Source organism: Habropoda laboriosa, unplaced genomic scaffold, assembly GCF_001263275.1.
Source record: "Habropoda laboriosa isolate 0110345459 unplaced genomic scaffold, ASM126327v1 scaffold107, whole genome shotgun sequence".
Taxonomy (NCBI): domain Eukaryota; kingdom Metazoa; phylum Arthropoda; class Insecta; order Hymenoptera; family Apidae; genus Habropoda; species Habropoda laboriosa.
Window position 1 is genome coordinate 2,643,910 of NW_017100249.1, and position 22,623 is coordinate 2,666,532.

A 22,623-nucleotide genomic window follows, 5' to 3' on the forward strand; every position below is an offset into this window, starting at 1 on the left:
CAACTATTACGCATTTCCTTTTACATCGTTCCGTGCTCTCGCGCAACACTAATTTTGCGCGTGTACGCTGAAAAAAAAAAATGGCCGACCACCAACGCTCTGTGTGTGTGTGTACGCGTATTTTTGGTCGACCGCTTCTGTGACGCGCGAACGAAAATGCTTGTTACGATATTTTTTCCACGGCTGGTCAGAGTTGGGGATCCTCCGCGCGTGTGTGTGTGCACACGCTTCTCTCCGCGGTTGAACCGAGCTTCGTTTCTATCGTAAACAAAATTAATTAAAGGGACATGCAGTGAGAGGAATTTTTTAGTTGTTTGTTGCTTACTACGATGATTCATTTACGGGTACGTGTGTGTTTCGTGGACAATCGAGGTTACACCGGTAACTGTGTTAGCCGCGATGGTAAAGTGAGTAGAACCACCGAGTTCATTTTTCCTCCTCCTTGGTAAGTGTAAGATTACCACCGGTGACAAGCGAAATGAAAGATAAGACGGACGACGTAGGTGGAGGAGATTTCGTTTGTGGATAGGAGACGACTGCTTGGTATTTTTTTTTCTGTTTTTTCTTCCGGTTGGTTGTTTTTGCGCGAAGTGTGCAGTACATTAGAATGAAGATCTTTATAAGCTGCAATTAACTTGAGCGAGGGTAATTTGGGAGTCTTGTTGTCTAGATTACGTTACTCGGGAGAGAAGTCATGCGTGTGGTGCGGAAAAAGCTTTCAAAAACTTGTAGCCTTCCTCTGATTATCTTGCACACGTACAGAGAAGGAGGTAGCTGGATGTATACGGCGTTGAAAAATTGTACAGAGAGTACGGAAGAAGTACAAACGTAGACAAAACTTTGGCACAGTGAATAAAGAGGGTGGATAGGACATTCAAGATGAGAAAACGTTCAAGGAAACTGGACAAGTATTATTTATTCAACGTTGCATCAATTTTCCAGTAAACACGAAAAAATGACAGAAAAAAACAATTATTTGCACGCATTAAATTTCTTTAAATAGTCTAGACCTCTTGAGTTAATTAAACTTTTGAAATATTCCTTGTCGTTTAAGCTCTGAGCTTTTATCTCAAGCTCCGGATTAAGTTGATACTTAAAAACTGTCCAATTTTTCATATCATAATTTCAGTGTATCACATTCTCAGTCAAAGATGACCCGTACTCTTCGGTGCATAGAAGTTGCCAGATTTCTGGAGAAAATATCACATCTTACGTCCCGAATTCGTAGTTGCTTCTACTGCAACCATTTTCAATTTCGCTCTAATTCAAATTCCCCCGGAAACAGCGTACTTCATAATGAATTTATCCACGAAGACGGTAGAGAAAATAGACTGCAGCTATTCGCGTGATGCGCCCAAACTCTGACACGCGTGTATAGTTGTCGGCCATGTACACACGTCTTTTGAGCCGGTAATCCAGTTCCCTGTGTCCGAGGTATTTGTTCGCTTCTGAAGGTGCATATACAGTGTCGTGGCTGGCCACGACTCGTGTGCACACCCCAGACTGTCAGTGTACAGAGAGAGAGAGAGAGAGAGAGGGAGGGTCGCGGTGGAAGAGGCGAATAATTTCCACCCAATTTAAACTCTCGATCAGCCTCGCCTCTGTTTCCGGGTATTGGCAGCCGGTGTGTGGTGGTATATCGATTATTCAGGCCCGGCAAAGTCAAATTATACGAGCGACCTTTCCCCAATAAACTCACCGCATGGAATATTAACCCTTTCCTTTCCCTCTTACACACCGTCACGTTCTCCCTTTCGCCTTTCACCCTGTCTTTCTCCAAGCTGGAGAAATGTGGTGCTGCAAGGACCTCGTGTATCATTCTGACGCGTTATGGCCCTCTTTCGTGCAGTGGAAATCTGTTATACAACACTTCCGGTCCCGTAGAGCCGCCTTAAAGAGGCCTCGAGAGTGGCTGTAGAAGGCCACTTGGAGAAAAATCAATCGAAGAAAATTACTCGCCTTTCTAGACCTCTCTCTCTCTCTACAGATTCACGCGTTTGTTAGTTTCTCTGTTCGTGTTGTTATCGACTGTAGAAATTTCTCCTTCCGCGTTTCTCGATACTTAACGAGGATCGTTCGGTTCTTTGCAAATGATATTCTTTCTTCTTCGAGCTCCGCTATCGTTCTCGATCTTTATGGAAAGCAATACCTGCAACGAAGGAATATTTTTTCTCTTTTTTTTCTTCCTTTTTGCGACCCAGATGGTTCTCAATTGGTGCAGCAGTTGTTCGGTAAACGAAGAGATTTCGAATTCTACCTTCTCTACCTTTCCCAATGGTAAACGCGATATTCACTATTTGTACTTCTATTGTTACTTATTCCGAGTGAAATTTCCGAATATTACGGAAAGTAGTAGCGGGAATCTTGCGTGCTGTTTTCAGGCTCGGCTTAATTAACGGGTTGTTGGAAACATTTCGACGACACGCTGTATCGACAGACACACGGCTGTTGTTACTGTTCGCAAATTCGATTCGAGTCCATTTCGTCGTCGCGTTCTCCCTCCGCGTTTCCTGAGTTCTTGTTCACGGTCGAGGCTCGTTAATCAATGCCAAGATAATGTAGGAGGAAGACATAATGGCGGATGCATGTGAATGGTGCATCGCGGAGCTGATACCTTTACCGGAAGTCCGTGGAACAGATGTTGAGGAATGGTCGAACGTTAAGTTTGCCTCCGGATAATGGAGTCGTTAAAACGTTTGACCGAGCTTAACTCTATCACTTTTCCATTCCCCGCTATAGGGAACGCGTAATTGCATATTTCGTATAGAGATGGAACAGACGTTGGATTACATTAAATATCAAATTTCACATCTCCGCGGTATTTTTCGCACCAACTCGCGGGCTCGTTTTAACAAAGCAAGCTTCTAATTTGGGTGTAAAATTTCACTGTGCAATTAAGTTCTTCGTCTGCAGTCTCTAACTTTTTACGTTGACTTTGAACATGTTGAAAAATGCAGTCGTAAAAAATGCATCTGAATTTTTAGAGTAAATGTTTGAAATTTTGTCGAAATTACGTGAGTTCGTTTATTTTTAATTTTCAATTTTTACCGTTCAAGTGTTTTCACGTTTCCTTTGATTTTTTTTTTTTTAGCTAGTTTTATCGGATGTGTAGTTTACGCGTTCATTGATTGCCCCGCAAAGTGTCCCGCGACAAAAGTTATAGCCATATTTAGTATAATAATACCCAGTAACTTAACTTGTTAGTCTGGTATAGTTTACTTTGAAAGTTAGGTGTAACAACAGCGAAGCTCGCTCATTACACCACAGCTGTCTGACGTTTTCTCGTTAGCCTTACATCACCTTCATTCGTTAAATCCGCTGCGATCTTATATCCCTGTGCAACAGAGACGCCGAAAACGACACTAATTCGTCCCTACATTCACTTTCGCAAGTATAAAAGCACTCGTCGAATGTGAACAAAGCTTAAAAAAGTGAATCAATTTAAAATCTCGTAGTGCAACGAGAAAATACAAGGTTTCACGGAAGTTTCGTAACTCGCGAGCCTAACTTCAGTCAACGTCGAAAGGTTACTCCTTTCAAAACTTACCGCCAGATTTTATATTCGAATTTTCTTCACCTCCGCGATTTTTCAAACGAGACTCATTGAAATTACAGTTCCAATTTTTAAGCGAAAAGCAGTCACTTTTATTCCCCATTCATCATACTCGCTTGACTCCGCTCTGTGTCACTTATTTCCCGCTTTTAAAACTGAAGAGTTCATTAAAAGCGTGCACTTTTCGAACCATTCCGGGGACAAAGGAAAATCCTTAGACTGATCTCGAAAAAGCAATTTTTAAAACTACCCGCCGAGTGTTATCGGAAATCCAAAAGGCGTCAACTATTTTAATTCAGCAACTTCTATTTTCGTGGAACTTGGTACGTTAAAATTACCAAAGAAACGCAATTTAAATCACACATTATTGTCCATACGAGCGTAACGCGTGTCTCGATACATCGGAGCACTGCTCAGACAGGCGAGAACACAAGGGCAGCACTGACCAAGAGTAATTAGATGACTGTTAATTCCACGTCTGACCAATGCCACTCTTCGATCACGTATAATAACACGAAGGGAAGTATAAAAAGTGCCGCGGGCTAATATGATTATCGAAATTCGATGGGACGCCTCGGTTGCATGCTGCACACACACACACACACACACACACGTGAGTTGGATCGATCCAAGCTGATCGATTCGAAAGAGGGGGAGGTGGGAGATCGAGCGCTCGTTTCCCTAGCCGCGCTTGCCACGAACGCGTATATAATCCTCTCTCTGCACCGCGTGTCGTGTAATTTTCGTCCTGTGTGTGCCCCCTCTGGCTCGTCGGGTCGGTCTGCGCTGTATTATTGCGTCGTATAATGACGTTGACTTCTGTACGCGATTTTCACGCAAGCTTTTCGCCGTTTTCCCGCCTCCCGATCGATCGATCCCGCTCCAATCGAGTTCGACGCCCTTACTTCGACACGGCCGCGGTGTGTTACTTTAGATAACCAATCTCTCCTCTAATGTCTCTCTTAGGGAGAGAAAGTCCTTTCGAAACGGTTCCATCGGCCACACAGGTGAAAATAAGGTAGAAACCAACGAGCAGCTCTGCTCTCGCGTGCCACTCTGCCGTTTTGGTATCATTGCCCGAGAGTTTATTTACGTGTCCGCACCTGCCCGAAGGCTTGCCGTTTTGGTATCAATGAGATCCTGCTTGAACGTCTTCAGGAAGCTCCTCTCATTTTTTTCCATTGCTAAGCTCACCGACTATGGGTGTCCACTGTGGTCGTTGTTTGGGAGGAATTTTTTTTTTTTGGAGTTGTTGGAGTGGGGTGTGTTTAATAATGTATGAAGCTTAGGGTGATTTAGAGAGGGTATCAATTTTCCAGAGGTTCAGGATGCGATAGCGTGATGGTTCTCTGCTTGTTGACAGGTAGTTGAATTAATATTCCTGTCTATTTTATGTTCGGTTTTTTTGATTTTGTTAGCATAATTGATTTTCGTAGAATGTCTGAGGGGTGGTGGAATTTGAAAGTATGGAAATTCCGGGTGGATAAATGTTGGTTAGAAAATAAATTAGTTGAAAAGTGGTGATTTATTTGAACGTACGAATAATTTTAGTAATTATTTTCTGAAGGGATGATTCGTTGGGAACGGAGAGTTCCGAACGGTGGAATGATCTCGTATTGTAGATGGAAAAATTGAACGGTAATATGGGAGTCTTGTTCTCGTTAACGATAATCCTTTGTTTCTGCTTAATGAAGAACACGCCGGATACGGAATTAATTATCGATGCATACGAGACATTTTGTTCTATTATATCGACGTTACAGCTCTCTAAATTCTGGTCATTCGTTTATTAAAATATGCTAAAACCCTGGTCATTAGGATTAACGATAATAATCTGAAATAGCAGGAACGATTGTGTGTGCAGATATGTTTCCCGATATTGATCTATGAATAATCATAATGTTTCGATAATTGTATCTCCCAATGTAGCTCGAATTTCCCCCAAAAAAAGTTAGTCGATATTTCAGAAATATTTTCAAAATCTATCCCCTTGAAATTTTCCCTTGAAATATAGTTCGAATTTTCCACAAAAAAAGAATTACGTTAGAAATATTTTCTATGGCGTTCAAATTTTTCAAATATTTCCCCTCTTTATACACTCTTCCTCTTTTTACAATTTATTTCACGATAGACTTGACAGATTTATACAGCAATCTCCTACAAATTTCCATTATTTACGGTTTTAAATACTCACGCAACGTTAAACGCGGTGTCATAAATCACGATCCGCGGGGGGAGGATAGAGAGAGAGAGTCGTCTAATGCCACTGTCGGACGAATTTCCCTCTAATTTATTACTCCGTTGACGTCCAACCTTTCATGCAGCGGGCTCGCGGAAGCACCTACGCGTCTGAAATCTTCTTACGTGCCGGTATCACGAGCTTCGCAGCACTCGCAAGAGCCAGGAACCCGACAAGTTCACGCCCCACCTGACGAGGGTAGTTTCTACGGGGGATGCGACGGGATCGAGAGGAAGCTTTCGTTCGTGCAAGTAATTCCTATTTTTTCCAATCTCTCCAGCACCGCCTTAGGGACACGCGTAATTTCTCCTTTGTGCCTTGGCAACTCGATTCATGCACCGAGTGTTTCTTCCCTTGTTGCAACAAGAACTTACACGGAAGAAGTAACCTCGTCCTTTTCGCATTTTCTTTATCCAATATGATAATTTTTATTTATTTTCGCAGTATTCGGTTCGTCGGGTGTTCGCTTTTGAAGGAAGTTCAGTTATTATTGAGTTAGAGTTGGTACTTCCTTTTAATCTTTTCGGTGTTTGGTCCGGGAGCGAATCTGGCAGAGTGTCAAGTTTATTTTAGACTTGAGGCAGAAATGGAGATAGGGTTGATATTCTCCGTTTCAAATATTCCCACATATTTCTCTAATATTCTAGTTTGCTGTTAATGTTAATTTTTTTATCGTTCGAACCTATCTTCCTGCGATTACGAGAATTCCGTGTCACCTGAACGAACTGCGGAATCTAATAGAAAAGCGTCTCGTTAAAAAACATGGGGCTCGTTGAAATACATGCAAATGCTCGTTTGGTCCGGCGGAACGAACGAACTTTGTCTATTATTTTGATCTTCCGAATTCGTCCCCGGGGAGAAGCTTCCGCTGGAAAATATTCAGCGCGTTATAGCGAGTTCTAAGACGACGTGAAAGAGAGAGAGAGAGAGAAAAAGAAGCGACACGTGAGAAAGATGGAGTAGCGAACGCGTGATCGTGTGGAACGACAAAAGGGGAAGGATCGCAAAGCGAACGAGAAATCTCACAAATTAAGCTTGAACGGTACAAGAGACGAGGCTTTCCGACCGATAGGATTGGCTGCAATCTTCGACAAGGCAATCCGGCGGACTCGTAAATTTCCTGGAACAGTGCGAACCGAGCCTAACAGACCCCGGCTGTCTCGATACCAGTTGGCCACAATTTCCCGACGACATGGAGATCTAATTCTAGAAATTTATTTGCCCGATAAACTGAAGGTGTTTTCAGCTGGATCCTCGGGAACGTTCTCGTGATTCATTAGCCTGACGTACGCTTTCAAAATTGGGGAAAAGGTAGTAGGTTGGTTGAACATTTTCGTTCGTTTACTTGCCGATATAGGTGTTGTTTTCTCCGACGAATTATTGCGGCAGGTTGATTCGGTATGGTAATTAGAGAACAAAAAGCGGGGAATAGTAGTAGCCTGGTTATCGGACGGAATAAATTGCGGAAAGTTTTCGAAAGTTTTTTCGATTTTCGTAAAACGACACTTTTCGATTCTTTCCGGTTATTACCTTCGATATTGGTTAGCAAAGCTATCGAACGATCCCCCTTATATTCGGACCAAAGCACTGCACGACTGTTTCCATTCGATTTACATAATTTCAATATTTAACAACACCGCGAATAATGCACAGGGTGGTCTGTTTGTCTGTTGTAGTTAAATTATCTTCAGTGCTGTTTTGATAGTTCAAGATGTCCCTTGTATTTTGGGAAAAATATTTTTCACGTCTCTCCGATATGAAGGACCACAGAGAATCAGGTCTTGTGAAATAAAAAAATGCAGAGGACCTTGGATTCTCGAGAAGGACAGAAATTCTTTGGGAAGGGTGCTCAGAATCGAGTAATTCCATCAAAAATAATACACCGTATTGCATGAAATAGCGGAGAAATTTTTGTTGGGTGCAGAAGATAGATAAACCCTATATGCAGGGTGAACCAATAAAAATTACCACCGTAAATACTATGCAAATAAAGAAATTCGCAAAAAATATCGCTGCAACCATAATTACCGTTCGAAAAATTCCTCTCCTATTTCAGTACCTCTGGTAATTTTTATCGACGCACCCTGTGCGTGTGTTTCGCACGCCTCGTTAAAACAGTAATTGACAAATCGATCAAAGGATCGCTCCGCCGGCAAAGTGGTAATCGCAGTTGTGGTGAGCGTATTGAAAATTCCTGTCGCGTCTCAGCGAGCTGCATTGCTCCCGTGGAATACCCGCGATATCTCGCAGCTTGTCGCCGCTTGATCATCGCGCGGGGCACCGTATTAACTCAAACAACGCGGCGACGAAACAGGAAATTCCGCGCTCCATGGTATTGAATACCGAGCAACCAGCCGGGGAAAATAAAGAAGGAAAAAATATACACGACAGAGAATAAATGAAGCAGCAGCCACGAGACTCTTGGTGCGTTGAAGAGGTGAGACAGAGAGTGGAGGAAGGTGGAGGTATGGGAAGCGGAGAGGCGGGACGAACGAACGAAAAAGAGGCAGAAGGAATTTAATTTGGACGAATTCTTCGGCACTTATTACTCGAGAGGGCTCGTGCGGCCCATGGAACGTCGCCAGGCGTCGTTCGAACGTCCGTCGTCGAGACGACGGTGCTCGCGGTGCAACGTCGATTTCCGCCGCTCGCAAACAGCTTGGACGTCGAGCGTGTCGCGACGAGTCGACCGTAGAATCTCTCTGATCGGCCTGTTCCACAATTGTCCTCTCTCTCTCTCTCTGGCTCACTTCTGGTAACAGCCGGCGTGCAACTGAGCTTATTTGAATTCCAGATTGGATTATCCGTCGGATTTGGATAAATGAGGGGATTCTATCAGTTAGCTATTCGTGCTGGCTGCGGATTAGGCGCGTAGATGAGAATCGGTCTCGTTTCGACCGACGAAAACTTTCCATCTAGATGGGTGAAATTTGGTGGTGGTAGTGGGTGTCGTTGTCGACCAGTTGTTAACTCGTAGCGAATACTGATGTACCGTCTCTGGTATAATTTCATGTAGCGGAAATGAGTTGAGGAAGTACCAGTTTTGATGGATGACTTATGGCCGAGTAATTTGTCGAGTTTTCGATATTGTTGTGAGGAACGACTGATTTGGTGTGAGAGTCTTCAAGTGTTACTATACTCTTATTTAACCCTCTATGGGCCCGTGTAACTTTCAAGTCACATACTAATATATCGATATTTTATTAAATAATTGAACTTCCTTCCACAAAATGGTATAAACGTCTTGTTGTACAGTGTCTCCTTATTAACCAGTAACTTTCTTGATAACCGTTGTTACTTCAACGTTACACATGTATTCGTTATGATAAAATTGTCGAAACTGCTGAATTCACTGTTATTCTCTATTTATAGGTCGATATTTCCTAATTTTACGTTACATAAATTCTTTTACACTCAAGAAAAATATTCGGCCCATAGAGGGTTAATTGTAAGAAGGTGTAGATTAAGGGTGCCGATAGAAAGTGGAAGTGACACTTTAAAGTTTGGTTGAGAAATTTTTAGCGTGAAATAATCGAAAGTTTAATTACCGTGTCGACCAATTGCAGTTGAACAGATCTCTATGAGATTCAAGAGATTCAGGAGATGTTAGAAATCTAAGAGATCTAAGATAGAGGTCTAAGAAATCTCTAATAAACTTCTAAAAAATAATAAAAATCCCTGTATAACGAATAAAATAAAATCGAACGATCTAAAGATATTAGAGTAGGAAATTTCATTCCTCCTGAATGATACTATAAAAAGCAGTAGATCACCCTAATCATTTAGCAATGTATAAATCTTCAACACCCTCGATGAAACCCACCTTCCACTTTAACATCAGCGACAAGTTAGAGCGATATTAAAATTCCCCAACAAGGAACAATAATAATTATCATATCAATCTGAACTTCCATTGCACGAGGGATCGAAGTTTAAATACTTGCCAGTTTTTCCTAGAAGATTAAACTACACGGTCCTCGTTGGTCCTAGGGGAGGTTCAGAATGATTCTCGAGCGAAGTAAGTAACTTCCCCGGTACCTTTTCATCAAACCCTCCTCTTCGTCGTTCCTTTCACTTTTTTCCTTTTTTTTTCGGTTGTTTCTTCAATTTTTGTTTGCCCCCTTGTTTTGCTTTCTTTTTTTTTTTTTATTTCTTTGGCCACGGAACCCCAGGAACGTCCGTCCAAGGTTTCGTGAAATTCCTGTTGCTCGCCAGCCGTGGCATGTGATTCATTGCTGTAATTTGTTTTTTCTCCCTCTGGCCTAACGCGGATACGATTCGTTGTTGCAGTATCCACGGAGAAGCAGAACGGCAAGCAGGTCAACGACTCGGAGCAAAACGTAGACGGCACGGCCTTGGTGCAATATCCGGACAACTTGAGTCTCTCTGATCTTTACTACTACGTCCTGGCGCCTACCCTCTGCTACGAACTGAATTTCCCTCGATCACAAAGAATTCGCAAAAGGTAAACACCAATAACCCCGACTCTTCTTTTTTCTCTCCCCCTTCGATAGATGTGTAAATCTTTTTTCTCTCTCTCTCTCTCTCTCTCGTTTTTTCCCTCCCCCGGATATTTTTCTGATTTTCCCGGAATAAAATTCTCCGAGGGGATTTTTAAAATAATGGCGCGAGAAATTGAGGTACATTTTAGAATCTTTATTGACGCTTGAATTTCTACCTTGCTGGAATATACGTTCCAAAATATCTAGCATAAAATGGTCTGATATTACGTCCTTTGGTATACGATTCTGCAATACGTTCCTCAATCTCTGTTCTTATATCTTGGAGGAAGTGATATTGTTATTCTTACGGCAAATTTTATTTCTTAGATAAGTGAACTTTCCGAAAGTGGTGTAAGTCTATATTTTAAGCGTTTTGACATTCTGTTTAAACACGTTGCTTCAGTTTCTTGTAAAAAAGATCGGAGAGAATGTTTAGACCTGAGTTTCCCTCCTCTTTAGTACTTTTTTAAGGACACTTTTCATTATATATCGTCTATTCTTTTCATATAAAAAGAAATTATAAAATGTCTAAGAAGAGTCTAACTTGAAGAACTGTAAATATTTTCCCATTTCTACTCTCCTGACTTAAAAGCAAAAAGAAGACATCTGTCTCTGAAGTAACTCGTTCTGTCGCGAATGAACTTCCGCCACTTTCGAAAAGGAGCCAATTCCACCCTAGAGTCAATATCAATAACCATAAAACCGGCGTTAAATTAAGTTATCAAAGTGTTCGAGAGTCTCCAAGTGCGCACTCAACAAGACAATCGTACACCATCCAAACTTCGTTTCAGTTCTAATCTCCGCGAATGCACACATTTTTATACCTACGTACCAACAACCCAGCTCGTACGCGAACAACCACTTCGCGAAAAAGTTTCCCTTCTTCGACGCTTCTCCTCTACCGAACGGAGGAACGGAGAGAGGGCAAGTGAGGAGAGGAGCGGAGAAGAAGGCAAAGTTGGCGAGCAGAGGAGTGTTCGTGAAATTAGATTTAAGTGGGCTATTGTTGAGAGAAAATAGAGAGAGGAGTCTAGGTTTGGATGGACTCCGGGGCCAAGGTGATGTATTCCTTTCCGTTGCTTCCGGCCTCGTACTTCCGATTGTATCCGGAATCCCGGAGATTTTCGTGGAACACTTTCCTCTCCCCGTCTGCACGGACGTATTTCAACGATTCATACAGAGCTGGACGGAGAGAGAGAGAGAGAGAGAGTGCATGGAAAAAGTGGAGTCTGGCTGGCCGACATTTCTTGCCACCGGCAGTTGTGTTGGCCCACGAAAGTCCCCGGGACGAATTGCAACGTCATATCGCGTGATTCCCTTCAGGACTCGGATTTTCCGATTTTTCACCGTACCTCCTACCCTCTCTCTCTCTCACTCGAAGGGTAAGAAAAATGTTTAGTCGACGCGGCTAATGTATTATTTGCACGGTAGTGACGTAGGCTAAGAAGATGCAGTCGCGACTCTATTTGACTAACATGCGCCTGCAAGTGGGTCATGTTTTCGCAGAACTAGAAACTCTGGGCTGCTTTGTGACGAAGAATGGGTAAATTTAAACCAGCCACGAAATTTTCATTCCACTCATCTATGTTAAATGCGAGATGCTGAAAAACCGGGATGTCGGGCTGCGAACGCTCGAATCACTTGTCTGGTTGTATCACTTGTATAGTTTGTGTGTTGTTGCCGCAGGCAGTGGCAACTGAGATTTGTAAAATGGAAATTTGTATGTTGGCTGTTGTGCAATGATAATATTAACCGTAGAATGGTTCTCTTAGCAGTCGTTCTTTTCGTAAAAATTCAATTTCTAATTTACATATACTCATTTTTGAAAAATACGAAGTCCTCGTAAATAATTCATTGAACAAGTAAATAAGTGTTCGTTAAACTCCCTTGCGCACTGATAATATTGACCATAGGACGATTTTCTTAGCAGCTATTCTTTTGATAAAAATGAAATTTCTAATTAATACGAAGTCCTCCTGAATAATTATGAAAATAAGGTACTTGGTGGTTCTCGAGTACTTAAGTAAAGAAGTAAATAAACATTTTCGTAGGAGTCATTTTTTTCATAAAAATGAAATTTCTAATTTACGTATACTCGTTTAAAAGAAAATACAAAGTCCTCGTGAATAATGAAGTGAACATTCGGCGATTCTCGAACACTTGCCCCAGAAAATGACAACTTGCAAACAAGCGTTCGCCAAGCTCGCGTCTATTTTTGCCATTTTAACGAGAATTTTCTGTGTGTAATCGCGTAACTCGAAGGAACGTTTCATTCATCTGCGCAGATTTCTGATTAAACGAATCATTGAGGTGGTGGTCGGCTGCCAAGTGATGATGTCGCTGTTCCAACAATGGATGATCCCGTCGGTGAAGAACTCCCTGGTACCGTTCAGCGTAAGTGTTTCATTTACTCTTCCTACGGAGCCTGTGAAATCCCCAAGCACAACCGAACGATGAGAAAAATCTCATTACGCCTCGTAAGCAGAGAGCCTCTCGAAACCGTACATCATAGAAAACAATTTTCCGCCCTTTTTCCTATCCGTTGTTTCGTGAACGTCGAACGGTATAGATACATTGTAGGTTGCAGGTATCGCGACGCCATGCATCACTCGTTTATCCCTTCTATTCCCCGACCCTACGAAAAATAAAGAATAATCTATCGTCCGATATATATCGGCGTGTATCCGTTGTACGTTATTAAGGAACCGGTTAATTATTTATAGCACCGGTCATAAATAAGTCTAGGTGGGAAGGAAAATGGCTTCTAAGATAGAGAGAGCTGGTGAACAGAAGTGTAATTTGGTTTCGGCAAATAGGTACGATCAATCTTTCTCGTAATTCCCCGACTGCTAGCTACGATACGCACAAATATATGGCCAACCAACCCCAACATGTTTCCCACTCTCTCTCTCTCTCTCTTGTCTCTCCCTTCTCCTGCTGTGGAAAATCCTCATGCACCCCTTGGTAATGATGTGTTTCTACGCACGCCGCACAATAACGGTCCTGACGAGCCATCAGTTTTTATCTCGTCTGGCTGTTAACCGACCTCTTCGTCCCCTTTTTCTGCTTATATTTGACAGGACAGGGATCATTTATTAGGAAACATAGCCGGCAGAGTAGGTAGGTTTTTCACGAGGATCTACGCCACGAGATTCCACGTGTGGTATCGCGACATACAGCTGTAATCAGGCTAGAGAGAGAGGAGAGCGGTAAATATTGCGGATAAGCTGGCTGGACAATTTGGACGGAATGCAACTTGGAGAATACACCGTTTTCCCACGATTGTATCTTTTATTATTCCGCGTAACACAATGACTGCTATCTAGGAGCGAGGAGGGGGAAATAACAGGCTCGGAGGATGAACGATAGGAACAGGACACTGAAGAACGATCCTTGCTTTCCGTTAATTCAGACGGTCTTTTCATAATTACGAAGTGTATATTTTCGGTTTGGGAATTTGTCGAGGATAGAGAGGAGGAAGAAGGAGTGGGTTCGGTTGAGACCTGAGATCGCGAGCTCGCAATTAAGCTCGTTCATTCCCGTTGATAGGTCGATTTACTTGTTGCCTGGTTATTCGTTATCGACTCGAACAGAGGGTCTCTTGCTCTCGTTTGTACAACCGTTATTTACAGGTCGTTCGTAGAATCGAATGATATCGTCCCGGAGTGAGAGTTTTCGAAAGAAATTTACACCGTTTCTACACGTATCGCGGTAAACTTACTCGGCGAGTTAGCACTTGTACACGTCGGGGAAATTATTTTTCCGCGCTGTATTTGCCGGACACGAGGCGACGACCACGGCGATAAAGACAACGGTGATCTCGTGCGCGTAATGAGTCGCTGGCAATTTCGCGTGCACGTGAAATTAGCGTGGCGGTAGGTGGCAATTGCGGCGGAGACAGGAAACCTCGCGAATAACGCAGGCGCTGACGCTGTCGCGATATTTCACCGATTTTTTTTTTCTTTCGTACCCTGCATTTTAATTTGTCCTTTCGTCCTTTTCCCCCCCTTTTCTTTTTGCTCTTCCTTCAACCTCTTTGGTCAGGCGGTGAAAATCGCAGACGTTCCAGTTCATTTCACGGGTGGATAAGTTCCGGGGATAATTAACAATCTGACGTTTATTCATTTAATCCTGTGACATTAATTGAAAAAATCCAACCACGGTGCGGTTTTGATTGTTCGTTAACGAGCGGATGAATAGTCCCGCTGTCAGCGTGCACCGGTGGCAGAAATTTCCCGCGCGTGTTCGCCCCAGCTTGGTGGATTTAAATGGATCCTTTTACGCGGACAGTTTTAACCACGGCTGATCCGCGGCGGACATCCGCGGTTTACCACCTATATCCATAGATGGCCGTGTAATGTAGTCGCTCGCTATCTGTGCACCGTGCCGCCATTGTGAGAAGCTGGAAATTTTCGGGTGATCCCTTTGTTTTTCAATGGACCGTCACGAGTACAGATTTTTTGTTTATCCCTTTTCTTTTTCACCCCATCTCTCGTCCGACGGAGAGATCAGGATTTCGATAGCGCCCGGGGAATGTCGTCAATAGGATTCAGTAGTAATAGACAGTGACTGGTCAGACGTGGGACAATTCACAGTCCGGGGCTAAGCTCTGTTCCCTTTAGCGCGGTTTAAAAATTCCGTGCATTATTTCGTGACATTTTCCGTCGAATATTCCATTGGAAATTTACTTCCATTACTTGATTTATGAATAATAAAGAAAGCTCTGGTAGAATTGTCAAATAGGCACCGCGGAAAATTGACGAGAGTTCGTGCGGCTTTGATGAATTTCGATATCGAAAAATTGGAGTCGGTAATTCACGCGAAATGTCGTTAAGAAACGACAATGGGAAGCAGTAGAAATAACCGTGTTGGGTCAGGCAATGCACAATCTCTATTCTCTTCAATTCCATTATTAAAGACCCCGTGTCATCGTTGATGACACATTTCATCGAATATTTCATTTCGAAATATCGTTGTTTATATCCGTCTGTTTGCTGGAAATTGTGAAATGTGAATTTTCGAACCAGTTGCATTTTTATAGCGGAAATATTGCGTTCGCGAGGAAACCACCCATGCAGAGTATCGGTAGAAAGAAAAAAGCAACAAAATGTGTGTAATATACATAAATTTCCTATTACCTCGCGAATTTACCTCGCGATATCTGATTAGAAAAATGCAAAATATGACAGTACGATAATATCTCGCCTGCTAAAATTACAAAAACATCGGCTCCTCCTTAGCGTGCTGTTTTCTGTACCGCGCGACCATGGAACACGGTCGACGGTAACGAATGACTAGGCAGACTTTTGCTGTTGGGCGTGCCGTGGTCGCGTTGTAAAAGCAAAAGTCGAGTAGGGCTGGGTGGGCTCTCGAGGCGTAATTACAATGCGACGAGTAACGGAGGGGGTGGTGTAGTTATCAATTGGCCGCGGATGCACGCGATTCATTGGCGGGCCTACAGTAGACCGAGAGCAATATCCAACGAGAATCGATTTCTTCTCGTTGTAACCGGTGCCGGTGTGTCGAGGTTCTCGCGACAGTGATAGACCATCGCGAAGTAGATCGAAAGACGGAGACATTTTCCCCTGCCAGTTGGCCGGCCGATCAGCGACGTGACTGTCGGCTCTGCCATCGTGATTCGCAATTATCGAATCCAATTTGTCCGCCAGAAAGGCAGCCAGAGCTGGCAAGGTGAGAGAGAGGCGAGAGAAAACGTAGAAAAAGGGGGCGGGTGGAAGCAGCGTGCGATCGAAGATAGAGAAAATGACGAGGCGGACGACGTGGAAATGGATAGAGAAAAAGCTTGCCACCCTGGAATTAACTCTCGTGCACCTTGCACGGTAATTACTTTGCGTCCGATCGATATCAGTGATCCACCATTTCTCTGTATAACTCGGGGAAAAAAATTGGAATCGAGACAATATCTGGATGATCCGATGGTCGCGCGAACATTCTTCTGTCTCTCCCTCTCTCTTGCTCGATACTTGGTCAAGTATGCGATAGTTAAGTAGTAGAAATTGAATTAATCGGCCCATTATTCGAGAATATTACCAAACTATTTTTACAAATATATCTTCGTTATTTCTCAGTTAATTAGTGAAAGTCAGAATTGAAGTCTTTTAGGTAATTAGTCGAAATTAAATGTTAACAGGATTAAATTGAAAATTCAACACTTTCCAAAAATGAACGTTAATGGGTTTCGAACGGGTGAAAATTGAAATTCCTGAAGGAAACAGGATTCTGAATAAAGACACCGATGAATTGTTGACCAAACACAATTTTATTCGATCAAAATACACAATTAACATTGACAAGGTAGAATTTTCGAAAGTTCCAACCGATCCAGTTTAGAAATTGTCAAAGTCAGCCAGCTATTACGACGTCGAATCTTGCAGCTGAAGGGAATCTCGAACGATTTACCGGAGCAATTTGTCCTCGGTTGAAAATCGTGTACAGTAGGAGAGGACCCGTCTGTCTGTTCGCCGATCGACGCGAAATCTCTTCCAGAACGTTGGAACTGCCGCCACTTACGTCGATCTGCACGATTCGACGCTATGGAAACGCTTAATAATCGGCTGGCTAGCAGCTGGGAAGGGAACAGCTCGAAAAGCACCTGGGGGATGAGAAAGTGGCGGGAACTATCTAATCGTGGATGCGCAAGTTCTCTCTAGCTGGTTGTCTTGGTTCGAAGGGTTGCCTCTTGTTGTTGCCAAGTTGCACGGTACCGAATGTCCGGTTCTAGTTGTTTAGGGGCGCGCCTCCATTTAGGGCTTGGTTCCAGCATTCGTGGAACCAAGGGAAACATTATTCGTGAATAGATTGAACTATACTCCAAGCTACCTGGTTAAGAAATAATGCAAAAATTATAGGAACGTTCGGTTCGTTTATTAACGTCGTTCTTTTAGATTCGTTTCACGCGAAACTGTATTAATTTCAGCTTACATTTAGATGCAATTTCTGTGTGTTACTGTACCAAAGTTGGTAGTTGGAGGCTACCTCCCCGAAGGCTTTCGCTCTAACTTAGATTTCGCCTGAAATTCTGTCGAGTCACCCTTTATAAGAAACTGTCTGCACGCTTTTCTAGTTTCTTCCATTAAACCTATCCATCTTGAGGTCCTCTTATTCTCGCCCCTGCGTTTCGCTATTTTTTAAAAATCGCAATCAATCATTCTTCCACTTTATTCTCGATTCCGCGAGAAAAAAAAAGAAGTAAAAGTAAAACAAGCATCGAATACGTGTCCTCTATTAACTCGGAAATTTCTGCAAAATTTCTGTTCGATTGTGTATTTTTAATCAGAGAAGGAAAAGCTAAGTGGTATATACACATTGGTGCTCGCAGTGTCGTTTTTTTTTTTTTTTAATTGGCAAGAAGCTTCGTCAAAGGAGAGACTTCTTGTTTAATTAATAATGCAAATTTATCATCTGCTTCTTCTCTCTTTTACGGAGTCGTTGACGAGAGAGCGAGAGACCTGGTGAATTGAGATTGTAAAAGAGAGTAACCGGGTATCGAGGCCGAAGTTAAACTTGCCGCGTTACAGCTATCAGCGGCATCGACGAACTTGTTATCATTAATTAACACGAGAGCGGCCACCGGAACAGGCTTTCATTAATAAAGTTCCCGCTCGTATAGGTGCTAACGCGTCTAAACCGAGCTCGTTTTCCTTCGCGATGGCTCCGCCGTTATCGTATATACGAATACGACGTGAATTTTATTTCAATTAATTACCACTTGGATAGCATCACGACGCCGACACTGCCGCCGTCGCCGGCCTATCGACGTTGTATCGCGCGTGCACGCGTCGTACTGCATTCATTGCTCGCCCACCCTGCCACTTAATCAGACGTAATCGCCACTTTATTCGCGCGCGTGGCTAGCGTTGTTTGTTAATTAATTTACCCGCCGTTTAGGCGTTAACGAGACCTGCTGTCTTCCGACGGATTCCACTGCTTGCCTGTGTACGGCCCTGTCGTCGAGCCATCGACTTATCGATTCCGTCTGCTGCTCGTTCACTTTTCAAAGGGGATAGTTTTCGAGAAGTTGGATTATCAGCGGGAATTTATTTGCTGGATTTCTTTGATACTCGTGTACGGTGTGTTTGACGTGTATCGAGGTAGTTGTGTCTGCAGACAGCTGGTTTGCTTTTCTTTTTTTTTTTTTTCCTGGGAATGTAGCTTGTACAGATTGCTGGAGCTTTTATGGTATAGAGGACAAAGTCGTACAAGTGAATGATCCTATTATTTTAACCAGTCTATTACGTGCTTAAGGAGCAGGTTTTAGGGGATTAGTCTGTCATCGTAAAATTAATATCGTTTTTCTGAATTTGCATATTACCGAAATTATTCATTTATGCGATCTTTTTTTGTATCTGAGTTTTCAGTTTCACGGGGTGAAACTTAAGAGGGGGAGAATTGAGCAATACCTGTTTAATTTAAAATTAAAAATTGATACTGGAAAAATTGTCGTTTCAATTCGATGTTAATACTCGCTTGTTCCGCAATATGAAATACTTGCTAGCGGTATAATTTATCTTAATTACCTCCGATACTTTTCTCTTAAAAAAAATGCTTGAAAAGCACTTCATCTTCGTGCTGTCAATCGCAGCAACAATCCAATCTCGAACCCGGACGAACTTTCCAAGATTCCTCCCGGTAAGTTGCACGCGTAACCGCGTTGTTTAATCAGACACCGTCTGAGAGAAAGGCGATACTAATTCCGATTATAGATCGTGGAAAATTTTCTCCCGCCGGTGAAATGCAAATGGCCGGTAGTACGTTTCGCCTATCTTTCACGGGGCGCGTTCCACCGCACGGATGACTTCACACTGTAGGGCAATCGACCGATCGAAAGGTGACGGCGGGGTCGCATCGAGCGTCGGCTTATCGGCTCGACGACGTGCTACTCCTTAAAGGGATGAACGTTTAAAGGATTTTCAAGGGTGCTAGAGGGTGTAGGAAGAGAGCGAGGGTAGGGTGAGGTTGGTGGGTGCAGCCTCTGCAACTTGGCTGCTCGCACCTTCGAAGCCGTTGACGGCGAAACGGATGAAATATCGTATCGATTTCCCATCGTGAATGCTCGTAAACTCTCTCTCCACCTCTCTCTCTCTCTTCCTCCACCCCTTCTTCTCTTTTTTTTCTCTCCTCTCGCCATTGTACGGAATCTTCTTCAGAGACCGCTCTTCTTCCACCCCTTCTTCTCTTTTTTTTCTCTCCTCTCGCCATTGTACGGAATCTTCTTCAGAGACCGTGAATGCACACAGGTCAACGAGCAGTCTAGCGAGAGAAGAAGAAGAAGAAAAAAGAATCGTGTCCGACTTTTCTATCGGTGGCTTTCTAGCGATGTTTTTATTTTCATCCGATACTTCTTTCTTTTTCCCTCTCACTCCTCTTCTTTCACCTCTTGTCGGCCTTGAGAGTGCTTCCAGGTGAACACTCGGTTCGACGGAAAAAGAAACGTGTAGGATGGTGGTGTGCCCGGATATTTGTCCAGTTTCATCGGAGGCGAAGATGAAGGAGAGGTCGATGTTGGAGATAGGACAGGTAAAAATATTTCACCTTGTCGTCGGTTGGCTGAAAAGTCGATACTCTTCCTCTCTGGTACCCGGCTGACAGCTGAGATTATTACGAATGGAAAAGGTAGTATTCGCCTGATAATTTCTCGGCCTTGAAGCAGCAGCCCGCGTTCTATCCTATTTTGTCGACTCGACGCTGTTTCCTGATCTCGAACGCCGGAAATTGAGGCCCTGTTCGCTCGATCGTTAACGGACTTCCATGAATATTCCTTTCACAACGGACATCGAGGCGGTATCAGGGTGGGTGGGTAACCCCACCGCCTTGTGGAAGTATCGAACTGTAACTAAACTTGTCGATTGGAGAACTCGAGGAAAACGTATACTTACTACCTCGAGTACCTTAATTTCTTCTTCCCCAATCCTGCTAGTTTCTTCCTTTTTTCTTCCACGGCGGATAGAAAGTAGCGCGAAGAAGAAGAAGAATCTGACAGATGAAATAAGAACTATTACTTTCTATTATACCGCTGATGGGAATTCAATTACAGACGTAGTTTCACGGTTACTCGAAAACGAATCTACCCCTGTCGATCTTTGGCCTGGCTGCGCATCATCGTTGAAAGGCACCGTTGCGTCGGTTATGACGTTTAATAAATGACAAGAGCTGGGAGAATTGATTCGACGAAAAATAAGAGGCAGAGAGAAGGGTGGAGGCTTTTCCACATCGTTTGCTCGGGCCAACATCAGATGTGCCGCGACCCTCCTCTCGAAATTACCCCTAATTTTTCTGCCGCGAGTGACGGAACGAGATGAAGGGAAAGATATAACACACACACACACACACATACAAACTTGCTTCTACACGTACCACTGTATATACATATACCTCGAGGTTCCCCTAGTTGCCGCGCCATTGTCAGCCTCGCTTGGAATTCAATTCGAGGCCGAGTGAATTGCCAGTATCTCGAGAATACTCGCGGCAGCGCGACAAGAAGGTGTTCGTGGATGCAAAGTCGTAAATCTCCGGCCGCTAATTGAAACGATGTCGAAAGAAGGAAACGATAGCGCGAGGCGAGCTCTTCCATCCCAGGAGCTGTCCTAGCTTGCGCCAGCTACGAACGAACGAACGGCTTCTTCCAGCCGTTTCTCATGCCCTCTTTTTGCATCTCTTAGTTTCTTTTTCCCTCTCTCTCTCTTCACCATTTTCCTGTTCCATCGTCGACAGAAGAGGAGGAGAGCGGTTGGCGAGGTGCTTATAGTTGCGCTCGCAGAACTGTAAGAAGAATTCGTCGCGCTGTGAAAGAAAGTAAGGGGGAGGTTAGCGGGAACACAGTATTCAGTTTCAGTGGCGTAGACAACGTGCACTAGTGGGTCTCGAGTTACGACTCTGCTCCATAGAGAGCCTCGAGACTGTTCGCGTTTTCGCCTGAGACGGCTTATTATAACCCTTTGTACCCCGCTAAGGCTTCTCCAGCGGAGGTTTCTGGCCTTTGATCCGGCTAGAGACGATCGATCCACATGCTCGCGACCGAGAAACGTTGAGGGCGTCGAGCGAAAGACCGAAAGAATGAGCTCGATAGTTCGCCGCGTGTGTCAACCCTCTCCTCTTCCTCCCTTCTTGGTGTGTACGTGAGCTGGTTTAAACGGGCCAGAGAGACACAGAGAATCCACGGATGCAACCTGCTTTTATTTTCACTTCGAACGCCTCTCCACTTTCCCCTTCTTACTCCGTCGTACGGCGAACGCGATTCAAGCCCCGCCATCCATTCGCGAAATCTCTCGAGCCAACCAAGCACCCTTTCAACTGGAAATGGGAACGCGATCGTTCGAGATACCGCGGGTTTTCGGACTGGTTCAACAAGTCCTTTTTCTTTTTTTCGGTTTCCTCAGATCGGCCAATGTCGAACGTGGACGCAATTTTTTTGCGTTCGAGTCTTTCATGCTGGGGTTTCTCCTTCTTTTTTTTTTGTAGAAGGGGTGAGTTTCAGAGAGGATTCTCTGTACTAGGTCCTGCGGGGATGTTTCTGAGGGGAAAGAAGTCTCGATGGAGTGATGCTAGCATGAAGATTTACACCGTGGTAATTAATTGTAGCAAGGAACGAGGCGTCCTGTTGCGTCCACGGAGTTGGGTTAAAAAGGGGTTGTTTAAAGCGCGAGGACTTGCTGGAATGTACTTGCAACAGTTCTTTTTTTTACCTTTCTCTTTTGTATTCTTCTTTATCTTCGTTCCGATTATCCTATTTTATGATTTCAACGAAGTGTAATTTTTTTTTTTACTCATTAATTTGGTACTGTTTAGAATCGACACGATTGCTGACCTCGAGGACTTGCTAGAATATACCTACAACAGTTTTTGTCACTTTTTTCTTTTCATTTCGATTGTCCAGTTTTATGATTTCAATAAAATTTAATTTTTTTTTCACTCGTTAATTTAATACTATTTAAAATTGTCACAACTGTCGACGTGAGGCCTTGCTAGGATATATTTGTAATAGTTTTCCTTTAACTTTTTCTTCATCTTCATTTCGATTATCCAATTTTACGATTTCAAGGAAATATAATTTTTTTCCTGACTCGTTAATTTAGTACCATCTAGAATTCACCGAAATCGAAGTTTACGTGTAATTTTTCGAAATGTATTTTTCATTTTTGCAAAGGGGAAATGTTTGGAGGATCCTTGGAATTTTCGTTGCTCGTTCGGTGTACATTTTCGCGTGCAACAGCGGCAACAATTTTTTTCCAACTTGATACCTCGCCGATGAATAAAAACCTGCTTCATTTTATTTCCATATCAGCCACGATTACCGGTTATTTCGTTTATCG

General features: G+C 43.3%; 1 protein-coding gene across 2 annotated transcripts in view; it reads left to right on the forward strand.

Annotated features, from left to right (window-relative positions):
* Nucleotides 1-22,623, forward strand: part of LOC108572175 (diacylglycerol O-acyltransferase 1) — a 116,861-nt gene that overhangs the window by 78,066 nt on the left and 16,172 nt on the right. The window contains exons 7-9 of one of the 2 annotated variants that reach the window (XM_017934373.1): nt 8,736-8,743; nt 10,112-10,257; nt 12,580-12,688. In XM_017934373.1, coding sequence (XP_017789862.1) covers nt 8,736-8,743; nt 10,112-10,257; nt 12,580-12,688 — 263 coding nt within the window. Of the gene's footprint in view, nt 1-8,735; nt 8,744-10,082; nt 10,258-12,579; nt 12,689-22,623 lie in introns of both variants that reach the window. The other variant, XM_017934372.1, reaches the window with a different exon arrangement.